The sequence below is a fragment of the Agelaius tricolor genome, unplaced genomic scaffold (assembly GCF_023055355.1).
Source record: "Agelaius tricolor isolate 1412-34295 unplaced genomic scaffold, bAgeTri1.0.p SCAF_16, whole genome shotgun sequence".
Taxonomy (NCBI): domain Eukaryota; kingdom Metazoa; phylum Chordata; class Aves; order Passeriformes; family Icteridae; genus Agelaius; species Agelaius tricolor.
In genome coordinates this window covers 17,291,251-17,303,252 of record NW_027269276.1, presented here as the reverse complement: position 1 = coordinate 17,303,252, position 12,002 = coordinate 17,291,251, and the positions used below count along the sequence as shown (strand labels likewise).

Here is a 12,002-nt window from a genome sequence, read left to right as displayed (position 1 = left end):
CAGCTCCCGGTGATCACAGCTCGGGGACACTTCGGGGACACCTCGGGGACCACAGCTTGGGGACAGAGCGGGGACAGTGCGGGCGCACCCCAAGGACACCCCGGGGACAGCTCCCAGTGACCCCACCCCAAGAACACCCCGGGGACACCCCGGGGACACCTCGGGGACACCTCGGGGACACCTCAGGGACACCTCAGGGACAGCTCGGGGACAGCTCGGGAACACCACGGGGACAGCTCGGGAACACCACGGGGATCACAGCGCTGTCACTTCTCCCCTCGCGGCCCCTCCTGATCAAGCCCCGCTCCCGGCGCTGCCCGCGGCTCCGGCAAAAATGACAGAAATGCTCTAAAATCATTAAAAATTAAATAAAACCGGGGAAATCGCGGCTCTGCTGCACTCCCCGAGCCCCTTTTGGGATTGTCCCCGAATCCTTTGTGCCCCCCCAATTCCAAATTCTCCCCTTTTTTTCCTTGTTTTATCCCCTTGTTTTCCTGGGTTAAACCCTCGGGATTTGCTCCTTAATGGCTCCATTAAAAATGACAAAAATACACTAAAAAAATTTTAAAAAATTAAAAATGGGAAATCGCCCCACCGTTCCTGCTTTGGGATTTTTTCCCCCCAATCCTTTACCCCACCTCGCCCTCCCGATCCCAAATTTCCCCTTTTATTCTGCCCGTGTTTTCCTGGGATAAATCCTCAGGATCTGCTCCTTAATGGCTTCATTGAAAATCTTAAAAATACACAAAAAAAATTTTAAAATAATTGAAAAATAGGAAATCGCATCTCCCCGATCCCATTTTGGGATTTCTCCCCCCCAGTCCTTTCCCCCTCTCGATCCCAAATTCCCCCTTTTTCCCTGCCTGTGTTTCCTGGCCTCTCCAGGGATAAATCCTCAGGATCTGCTCCTTCATTAAAACATAAAAAAGGAATTTAAAATAATTTAAAAAGGGGAAATCGCAGCACCCCGATCCCATTTTGGGGTTATTCCCCCCAATCCTTTCTCCCCATCCCCGATCCCAAATTCCCCTTTTTTCCCTGCCCGTGTTTTCCTGGGAATAAACCCTCGGGAACTGCTCCTTAATGACTTCATTAAAAAATAATTTTAAAAAATTAAAACCCCCTAAATATAAAATTTTAAAAGGGGGAAATCGCCCTCCCCCCCAATCCCATTTTGGGATTTTTCCTCCCAATCCTTTCCTCCCCCACCCCCGATCCCAATTTCTCTCCTTTTTCCCTTCCCGTGTTTTCCCGGCCTCTCTGGGAATAAATCCTCAGGATCTGCTCCTTAATGGCTTCATTAAAACATGAAAAAAACCCCTAAAAAATATAAAAATAAAATTTAAAAAAGAGGGAAATCGCCCTCCTCGATCCCCATTTGGGATCCATCCCCCCCAATCCTTTAACCCTCTCGATCCCAAATTTCCCTTTTTTTCCCTGCCCGTGTTTTCCTGGGATAAATCCTTGGGATCCGCTCCTTAATGGCTTCATTAAAAAATAAATTAAAAAAAACCCAAAACACTAAAAAAAAACCCCAAAACCCCCAAAAAAGAGGAAATCGCGACTCCCTGATCCCATTTCGGGATTTTCTCCCCCCAATCCTTTCCCCCCACATCCCGAATTTCCCCTTTTTCCCTGCCCGCGTTTCGCGGCCTCTCCCGAGCCTCTCCCGATGAATAATTTACAGCAGCACTTAACGATCGCGGGGGCGGATTTTTTTCTGCAGCCTCTTCAAACATTTGTTCTCCTCCTCCTCCTCCTCCTCCGAGCCTTCCTCCCCCTTCCCACCCCCCCTCGCCCCTGACCTGCCGGGATTTACGGCCCTGGGGCTGCCGGAGGGGGAAAAAAAGGATTTTTTGGGGGGGGAAGTTAATTAATTTTTTGGGGGGGTTTGATTTATTTTTTTGGGGTGTTGAAATTTATTTATTTGTTGTTTTTTCCCTCCTGTCGCCGGTGTTTTGTTCCAGGCACCGCCGTAGATAAAAAGGAGAGGGGAGATGGGCGAAAAGCGCCGGAAATCGGCCCAAAAATCGGCCCCGGGGAGGGGGAGGGAAATGGGGAGGGGAGGGGAGAGGGGTGTGGAGGATGAGGATGAGGATGAAGATGAAGATGAGGATGAGGATGAGGGTGAGGAGGAGGATGACAATGAAGGATGAGGATAAAGATGAAGAGGAAGATGAAGATGAGGGTGAGAATAAAGCTGAGGATGGGGATGAAGATGAAGGAGGATGAGGATGGAGACAAGTATGAGGAGGAAGATGAAGATGAGGATGAGGGTGACGATGAAGATGAAGGAGAATGAGGGTGAGGGTGAGGATGGGGATGGGGATGAGGAGGAAGATGCAAATGAGGATGGGGATGAAGGTGAGGATGAGGATGAAGATGACAATGAAGGATGAGGATAAATATGAAGAGGAAGATGAAGATGAGGATGGGGATGAGAATAAAGTTGAGGATGGGGATGAAGATGAAGATGGAGATGGAGATGAGGATGAGGATGAAGATGAGGATGAGGATGAGGATGAGGATGAGGATGAGGATGAGGATGAGGATGAGGATGAGGATGAGGGGGGATGCAGCACGGGGGGAAGGTGCAGGAAGGGGAGAGGGTTCCTGGAAGGAAGAAGGGAAGAGTGAGGAGGAGGAGGAGGAGGAGGAGGAGAAGGACGGAGCGGGAGAGAGGGAGGGAGAGGGTGAGGATGAGGATGAAGATGAGGATGAAGATGACAATGAAGGATGAGGATGAAAGATGAAGGATGACGAGGAAGGATGGGGATGAAGAGGAAGATGAAGATGAGGGTGAGAATAAAGATGAGGATGGGGATGAAGATGAAGGAGGATGAGGATAGAGATGAGGATGAGGAGGATGAGGATGGGGATGAAGGTGAAGATGAGAAGGAAGATGACGATGGAGGATGAGGATAAAGACGAAGAGGAAGATGAGGATGGGGATGAGGATGGGGACGAAGGTAAAGATGAGAATGAAGATGAGGATAAAGATGAAGATGGGGATGAGGATGAGGTTGAGGACGAAAGGAAGATGAAGATGAGGATGAAGAGGAAGATGAAGATGAGGATGAGGATGGGGATGAAGATGAGGATGAGGTTGAGGTTGAGGATGAGGATGAAGATGAAGATGAGCATGAGGATGAAGATGAGGATGGGGATGAGGATGAAGATGAGGATAAAGATGAAGATGAGGATGAGGATAAAGGATGAGGATGGGGATGAAGATGAAGGAGGATGAGGATGAAAATGAGGATGGGTATGAAGGATGAGGATGAAGACGAAGATGAAGGATTAGGATGAAGGTGATGGGGATGAAGATGAGGAGGATGAAGATAAAGGTGAGGATGAAGGTGAGGATGAAGGTGAGGCTGATCTTCCAGCGCCATCTAGCGGCCAGGCGCGGCGGGAACGGCGCTTTGGGGTGGGGACGCAGCCCTGATTAATTAAAGGCTCCCGTTAATGAGCTGACGTCACGCAGGGGCCACAGCGAACCCCGAACCCACCCGCGGTGTCCCCGCTGGGCTGGGGACGGGAAAAGCCCCCGGGACATTTGGGGACAAGGCTGGGACAGGGGCACAGCGGGGCTGGGAACGGCCCCGGAACCGCGGCTCCGTCCCAGGAGGGATTCGGGGTGACCCCGGAACCCCGGTCTGATCCCAGGAGGGATTTGGGGTGACCCCGGAACCCCGATCCGATCCCAGGAGGGATTTGGGGTGATCCTCTCCTCATGGGGCTGCCCCTTTTTTCTCTCCTTTCCTCTTTTTTCTTTCCTTTTTCTTTCCTTTCCTTTCTCTTTTTCCTCCTTTTCTCTTTTATTTCTTCTTAGTTCCTTTTTCCCTTTCCTCTTTTTTCTTTCATTTTTCCCCTCTTTTTTTTCCCTTCTTTCCTTCCTTTTTTCCTTTTTTCTTCCCTTTCTTTCTCCTTTCCTTTTTTCTTTTTCCCCCCTTTCCTCTTGTTTCTTTCCTTTTTCCTTCCTTTTTTCCTTCCTTTTTTTCTCTCTCCTTTCCTTCCAGCTCCTCCTTGTCATTCCAGTGCCTTTTTTTTTTTTTTTATTTTTTAGCGTCTCCTTCATCCAAAATCCAGGTCCCCAAAATGCCACCAGAGCCATGGGGAGGAGCAACATCCCAGGAAATCATTTCCATGGGTATTTTCCCTTTTCCAGCCTAAATGCACCAACAGGAGCCCAGGAATATTTTCCATGGATATTTTCCCTTTTCCAACCCAGCTGCTGTTGGGATGAGCATTTCCCCCCTTCCCCGGCCCCTTTTCCCATGTTTTTTTCCCTGTTTTTTCCATGGTTTTCCCCCTGCTTTTTCCCTGTTTTCCTCCTGGTTTTTCCCTGGTTTTCCTCTGGTTTTCCCCCGTTTTTCCCCCTGTTTTTCCCTGTTCCCTCCCCTCTCGCCCGAAGCAGGAATTATTGTCACTCCGTCGCTGCCGCCTGGCAGAGCCATCTCCTGCCAGCGCCGGCCGTAATCGGGAGTGACACCCTGCTAATGGGGACACGCCACCCCCGGGGCGGGGACAGCGCGGGGACAGCGCGGGGACAGCTCCCGGTGATCACAGCCCGGGGACAGCGCGGGGACAGCTCCCGGTGATCACAGCCCAGGGACAGAGCAGGGACAGCTCCCGGTGATCACAGCCCAGGGACAGAGCAGGGACAGCTCCCGGGGATCACAGCCCGGGGACAGAGCAGGGACAGCTCCCGGCGATCACAGATTGGGGACACCCTGGGGACAGCCGAGGGATCACACCCCGGTCGCACCCTGGAGACACCTCGGGGACACCTCGGGGACACCTCGGGGACACCCCGGACACAGCTCGGAGACACCTCAGGGACACCTCACGGGGATCACAGCCTGGGGACACCACCGGGACATCCCAGGAACAGCCCAGGGGCAGGTGGGGGACAGCTCAGGGACACCCAGGGGACGGCTCGGGGATACCTCGGGGGAATTACAGCTCGGGGACAGAGCAGTGACAGCTCGGGGACAGCTCCTGGGGACAGCTCGGGGACAGCTCCTGGGGATCACAGCCTGGGGACAGCTCAGGGACAGCTCGGGGACAGAGCGGGGATCACAACTCGGGGATCACAGCTCTGAGACACCTCGGGGACAGCTTGGGGACAGCTCCCGGTGATCACAGCTCGGGGACACATTGGGGGAATCACAGCTTGGGGACACTGCTGGGACATCCCAGGAACAGCCCAGGGGCACCCCGGGGACAGGTGGGGGACAACTCCCAGTGATCCCACCCCAGGGACAACGTGGGGGACAGCTCCTCCTCAGGGACACCTCAGGCGCACCCAGGGGACAGCTCCCGGTGATCACAGCTCGGGGACACTTCGGGGACACCTCGGGGACCACAGCTTGGGGACAGAGCGGGGACAGTGCGGGCGCACCCCAAGGACACCCCGGGGACAGCTCCCAGTGACCCCACCCCAAGAACAGCTCGGGGACACCCCGGGGACACCTCGGGGACACCTCGGGGACACCTCAGGGACACCTCAGGGACAGCTCGGGGACAGCTCGGGAACACCACGGGGACAGCTCGGGAACACCACGGGGATCACAGCGCTGTCACTTCTCCCCTCGCGGCCCCTCCTGATCAAGCCCCGCTCCCGGCGCTGCCCGCGGCTCCGGCAAAAATGACAGAAATGCTCTAAAATCATTAAAAATTAAATAAAACCGGGGAAATGGCGGCTCTGCTGCGCTCCCCGAGCCCCATTTGGGATTGTCCCCGAATCCTTTGTGCCCCCCCAATTCCAAATTCTCCCCTTTTTTTCCTTGTTTTATCCCCTTGTTTTCCTGGGTTAAACCCTCGGGATTTGCTCCTTAATGGCTCCATTAAAAATGACAAAAATACACTAAAAAAATTTTAAAAAATTAAAAATGGGAAATCGCCCCACCGTTCCTGCTTTGGGATTTTTTCCCCCCAATCCTTTACCCCACCTCGCCCTCCCGATCCCAAATTTCCCCTTTTATTCTGCCCGTGTTTTCCTGGGATAAATCCTCAGGATCTGCTCCTTAATGGCTTCATTGAAAATCTTAAAAATACACAAAAAAAATTTTAAAATAATTGAAAAATAGGAAATCGCATCTCCCCGATCCCATTTTGGGATTTCTCCCCCCCAGTCCTTTCCCCCTCTCGATCCCAAATTCCCCCTTTTTCCCTGCCTGTGTTTCCTGGCCTCTCCAGGGATAAATCCTCAGGATCTGCTCCTTCATTAAAACATAAAAAAGGAATTTAAAATAATTTAAAAAGGGGAAATCGCAGCACCCCGATCCCATTTTGGGGTTATTCCCCCCAATCCTTTCTCCCCATCCCCGATCCCAAATTCCCCTTTTTTCCCTGCCCGTGTTTTCCTGGGAATAAACCCTCGGGAACTGCTCCTTAATGACTTCATTAAAAAATAATTTTAAAAAATTAAAACCCCCTAAATATAAAATTTTAAAAGGGGGAAATCGCCCTCCCCCCCAATCCCATTTTGGGATTTTTCCTCCCAATCCTTTCCTCCCCCACCCCCGATCCCAATTTCTCTCCTTTTTCCCTTCCCGTGTTTTCCCGGCCTCTCTGGGAATAAATCCTCAGGATCTGCTCCTTAATGGCTTCATTAAAACATGAAAAAAAGCCCTAAAAAATATAAAAATAAAATTTAAAAAAGAGGGAAATCGCCCTCCTCGATCCCCATTTGGGATCCATCCCCCCCAATCCTTAAACCCTCTCGATCCCAAATTTCCCTTTTTTTCCCTGCCCGTGTTTTCCTGGGATAAATCCTCGGGATCCGCTCCTTAATGGCTTAATTAAAAAATAAAAATACACTAAAAAAACCCCCCAAAACCCCCAAAAAAGAGGAAATCGCGACTCCCCGATCCCATTTCGGGATTTTCTCCCCCCAGTCCTTTCCCCCCACATCCCGAATTTCCCCTTTTTCCCTGCCCGCGTTTCGCGGCCTCTCCCGAGCCTCTCCCGATGAATAATTTACAGCAGCACTTAACGATCGCGGGGGCGGATTTTTTTCTGCAGCCTCTTCAAACATTTGTTCTCCTCCTCCTCCTCCTCCTCCGAGCCTTCCTCTCCCTTCCCACCCCCCCTCGCCCCTGACCTGCCGGGATTTACGGCCCTGGGGCTGCCGGAGGGGGAAAAAAAGGATTTTTTTTTTGGGGGGGGTGTTAATTAATTTTTTTGGGGGGGGTTTGATTTTTTTTTTTTGGGGTGTTGAAATTTATTTATTTGTTGTTTTTTCCCTCCTGTCGCCGGTGTTTTGTTCCAGGCACGGCCGTAGATAAAAAGGAGAGGGGAGATGGGCGAAAAGCGCCGGAAATCGGCCCAAAAATCGGCCCCGGGGAGGGGGAGGGAAATGGGGAGGGGAGGGGAGAGGGGTGTGGAGGATGAGGATGAGGATGAAGATGAAGATGAGGATGAGGATGAGGGTGAGGAGGAGGATGACAATGAAGGATGAGGATAAAGATGAAGAGGAAGATGAAGATGAGGGTGAGAATAAAGCTGAGGATGGGGATGAAGATGAAGGAGGATGAGGATGGAGACAAGTATGAGGAGGAAGATGAAGATGAGGATGAGGGTGACGATGAAGATGAAGGAGAATGAGGGTGAGGGTGAGGATGGGGATGGGGATGAGGAGGAAGATGCAAATGAGGATGGGGATGAAGGTGAGGATGAGGATGAGGATGAAGATGACAATGAAGGATGAGGATGAAAGATGAAGGATGACGAGGAAGGATGGGGATGAAGAGGAAGATGAAGATGAGGGTGAGAATAAAGATGAGGATGGGGATGAAGATGAAGGAGGATGAGGATAGAGATGAGGATGAGGAGGATGAGGATGGGGATGAAGGTGAAGATGAGAAGGAAGATGACGATGGAGGATGAGGATAAAGACGAAGAGGAAGATGAGGATGGGGATGAGGATGGGGACGAAGGTAAAGATGAGAATGAAGATGAGGATAAAGATGAAGATGGGGATGAGGATGAGGTTGAGGACGAAAGGAAGATGAGGATGAAGGGTGAAGATGAGGATGAAGAGGAAGATGAGGATGAGGATGGGGATGAAGATGAGGATGAGGTTGAGGTTGAGGATGAGGATGAAGATGAAGATGAGCATGAGGATGAAGATGAGGATGGGGATGAGGATGAAGATGAGGATAAAGATGAAGATGAGGATGAGGATAAAGGATGAGGATGGGGATGAAGATGAAGGAGGATGAGGATGAAAATGAGGATGGGTATGAAGGATGAGGATGAAGACGAAGATGAAGGATTAGGATGAAGGTGATGGGGATGAAGATGAGGAGGATGAAGATAAAGATGAGGATGAAGATGAGGATGAAGGTGAGGCTGATCTTCCAGCGCCATCTAGCGGCCAGGCGCGGCGGGAACGGCGCTTTGGGGTGGGGACGCAGCCCTGATTAATTAAAGGCTCCCGTTAATGAGCTGACGTCACGCAGGGGCCACAGCGAACCCCGAACCCACCCGCGGTGCCCCCGCTGGGCTGGGGACGGGAAAAGCCCCCGGGACATTTGGGGACAAGGCTGGGACAGGGGCACAGCGGGGCTGGGAACGGCCCCGGAACCGCGGCTCCGTCCCAGGAGGGATTTGGGGTGACCCCGGAACCCCGGTCTGATCCCAGGAGGGATTTGGGGTGATCCTCTCCTCATGGGGCTGCCCCTTTTTTCTCTCCTTTCCTCTTTTTTCTTTCCTTTTTCTTTCCTTTCCTTTCTCTTTTTCCTCCTTTTCTCTTTTATTTCTTCTTAGTTCCTTTTCCCCCTTTTCTCTTTTTTCTTTCCTTTTTTCCCCTCTTTTTTCCCCTTCTTTCCTTCCTTTTTCCTTTTTTCTTCCCTTTCTTTCTCCTTTCCTTTTTTCTTTTTCCCCCCTTTCCTCTTTTTTCTTTCCTTTTTCCTTCCCTTTTTTCCTTTCCTTTTCCTTTTTTCCTTCCTTTTTTTCTCTCTCCTTTCCTTCCCTTTTTGTCTCCTTTCCTTTTCTCCTTTTTCCCCTTTCCTCTTTTTTCTTTCCTTTCCTCCCCTCTTTTTCCCCTTCTTTCCTTTCATTTCCATTTTCTCCCTCCCTTTCTTCTTTCTCCTTTCCTTTCATTTTTTCTCCTTTCCCTTTTTCCTTTTCCCCCCTTTCCTCTCTTTTCCTTCATTTTATCCCTCCTTTTTTTTTTCTTCTTTCCATTCCTTCCCTCTTTTTTCTTTTTTTTTCCTCTTTTCCTTCTCTTTTTTTTCTCTTATTTCCTTTCAATTTTTTTTCCTCCTTTCCTTCCCCTTTTTCCCATTTTCCCTTTCATTTTCCCGACTTTCTTTGAGGCGAGCTCCCCCCGAGCGTTATCTCAGCCTCGCAGGCGGGACGGGGAGGATTCCAGCGCCTCTCAGATCCCACAAACCGCCGCTATCAGCAGCCCCAGCTCCGGGAACGCTCCCAATTAACCCCGATCCAATTAACTCCGGCCTGGAGCCGCGATGAGCGAGTTCAGCCCGGCTTCCATCAGATAAACCCCAGGGCTGAGGGCCGAAACCGCCAAAATATTCAATTTTTATCCCCCCGGGAATTGGGAAAACGCCGGCATTTCAGGGGTAGGAGGGAAAAACAGCACTTTCCCCACCGGATTTTGGGGTTTCCTCCCTGTTTTTCCCGGATTTCCCCCCATTTCTCCCTTTTCCCCATCTTTCCCCTATTTCCACTCATTTTCTCCCATTTCCCCCCATTCCTCCTCCATTTTTCCCTCATTTCCACAGTAATTTATCTCCCACCCCCTCCCTCATTCTCCCCACATTCTCCCCCCATTTCCCACATTCTGCCCATATTTCCCCCCTCATTTCTCCCATTTTCCCCATTTCCCCACATTTCCCCCATTTCCCTCACATTCTCCACCAATTTCCCCCTCATTTTCCCCATTTTCCACCCATTTTCCCCTCATTCCTCCCTCATTCATTCCACATTTCTCCCCCATTTTCCCCATATTTTCCATCCTATTTTCTCCCCATTTCCCCCAATTCCCCCCTCATTCCCCCCCCACATTCCCCCCCTCGTTCCTCCCACATTTATTCAACATTTTTCCCCCATTTTCCACCCATTTCCCCCCCCTCATTCCTCCCACATTTCCCCCACATTTCCCCCCCCATTTCCCCCCCATTCCCTCCCCTCATTTCCCCTAATTTCCACCCCATTTTCCCCCATATTCCTCCCCTATTTTCTCTTCATTTTCACCCAATTTCCCCCTCATTCCTCCCTCATTTATTCCACCTTTGTCCCCCATTTCCCCCATATTTTCCAACCCATTTCCTCCCAGTTTCCTCCCATTTCCCCCCATTTCCCCACATTTTCCCCTCATTCCTCCACCAATTTTCCCCCTCATTTTTCCCACATTTCTCCGCCCATTTTCCCCCATTTCCCCCCAAGATTTCTCCCCATTTTATCTGTATTTTCCCCACATTCTCCCACATTTCTCCCCATTTCACCCATTTTAGCCTCACTTTCCCCCTAATTCCCCCTCCCATTCCATCCCCATTTTCCCAATTTTTTCCCCATTTTCCCCTCAATTTTTCCCAGATTTCCCCCTTAATTTCCCCCCCACATTCTCCCCCACATTTCCCTCCCATTTCCCCGGATTTTCCCCACATTTCCCCCTCATTTTCCCCCATTTACCCCCTCATTTCTCCCCTCATTCCTTCCCCATTTTCCCCACATTTTTCACAATTTCCCCTTCATTTTTCCTCATTTCCCCCCCCAATTTTTCCCAGATTCCCCCCCTCCATTTTCCCTGGAATTTCCCCATATTTACCCCCCTTTTTCGCACAATTCACCCGCCCCATTTCCCCCCTATTTTTCCCACATTTCCCCCACATTTTCCCAGATTTTTCCCGGATTTTCCCCACATTTCCCCCCATTTTCCTCTCAATTTTCCCCAGATTTCCTCCTTAATTTTCCCCCCACATTTTCCCAGATTTTCCACCCATTTTCTCCAAATTTCCCCCCCCGCTTTTTTTCCCACATTTCCCCCCCATTTCCCCTCTACTTTTCCCAGATTTTCTCCCCATTTCCCTCTCCATTTTCCCCGGGTTTTCCCCATTGGGATTTCCTGGCTCAGCGGGATAATCCCGGGATAATTCCGGGATAATCCCACGAGGCCCTAATTGCCCAATTGTTGGGAAGATGGGATAAGCTTCCATTTACATATCTGAGGGAAAAAGGGGGAAATGAGGATTAAAGGAGATCAGAGAGGGGGAAAAATTCCATTTTTCCTTTTTTTTTCACCTGTCACAACAGCTCGTGAGGCCCTGGAGCATTTGGGATGTCTTCATTTGCTCAGATATTCCTGTGGGATCAGGGGTGGGATCGGAGGGAAATAGGGGAAAAATTTGGGAAAAAATAGGGGGAAAGTGGAGGGAAAGGGAGGAAGAAAATCTGGGGGAAATGGGGGGGAAATGAGGAGAGAATCTGGGAAAAATAGGGGGGAAATGTGGAAAAATGGGGGAAAATGTGACAAAAAAGGGAGGGACAGCGTGGGGGAAATGTGAGGAAAATTGTGGAGGGAAATGGGAGGAAAATCTGGGAAAAATAAGGGGGAAATGTGGGAAAAATGTGGGGCAAAATGTGGGGGAAATCCTGGAAAAATAGGGAGGAAATGCCAAAAAATGTGGGGGAAATGTGAGGAAATATGGGGAAATAGGGGGAAAATGTGGAAAAATGTAGAGAAAATCTGGGAAAAACAGGAGGGAAAAGTGGGGAAATGTGGGAAAATGGGGAAAAATGGGGCAAAAATGTGGGGAAGAAGTGGGGAAAATAGGAGGAAATCCATGAAAAATGTGGGGGGAAATGGGAGGAAATCTGGAGAAATAAGGGGAAATGTGGCAAAAATGAGGGAGGAGATGAATGTGGGGAAAAACATGGAGAAAATCCCGGAAAAACAGGGGAAATGTGGGAAAAATATGGGAAAAATGGGGGGAAATGTGGGGAAATCTGGGAAAAAAGGTGGAAAA

At 50.3% G+C, this 12,002-nt stretch overlaps 1 protein-coding gene across 5 annotated transcripts; it reads left to right on the top strand.

Moving 5' to 3' along the window:
* Positions 1-2,087: 2,087 nt before the first annotated feature.
* On the top strand, positions 2,088-9,784 carry LOC139597000 (uncharacterized). 5 transcript variants are annotated; one of them, XM_071441873.1, is made up of 3 exons: positions 2,088-3,022; positions 7,746-7,861; positions 7,947-9,784. In XM_071441873.1, the coding sequence occupies exons 1-3, from the start codon at positions 2,916-2,918 to the stop codon at positions 8,201-8,203; spliced, it is 480 nt and encodes a 159-aa protein (XP_071297974.1). In that variant the 5' UTR covers positions 2,088-2,915; the 3' UTR covers positions 8,204-9,784. The 5 variants fall into 4 exon arrangements, with proteins under 5 accessions (XP_071297974.1, XP_071297978.1, XP_071297975.1 ...); XM_071441877.1 differs by having other exon boundaries at positions 2,088-3,105; positions 7,409-7,861; XM_071441874.1 differs by having other exon boundaries at positions 2,088-3,105; positions 7,409-9,784.
* The last annotated feature ends 2,218 nt before the right edge of the window (positions 9,785-12,002 follow it).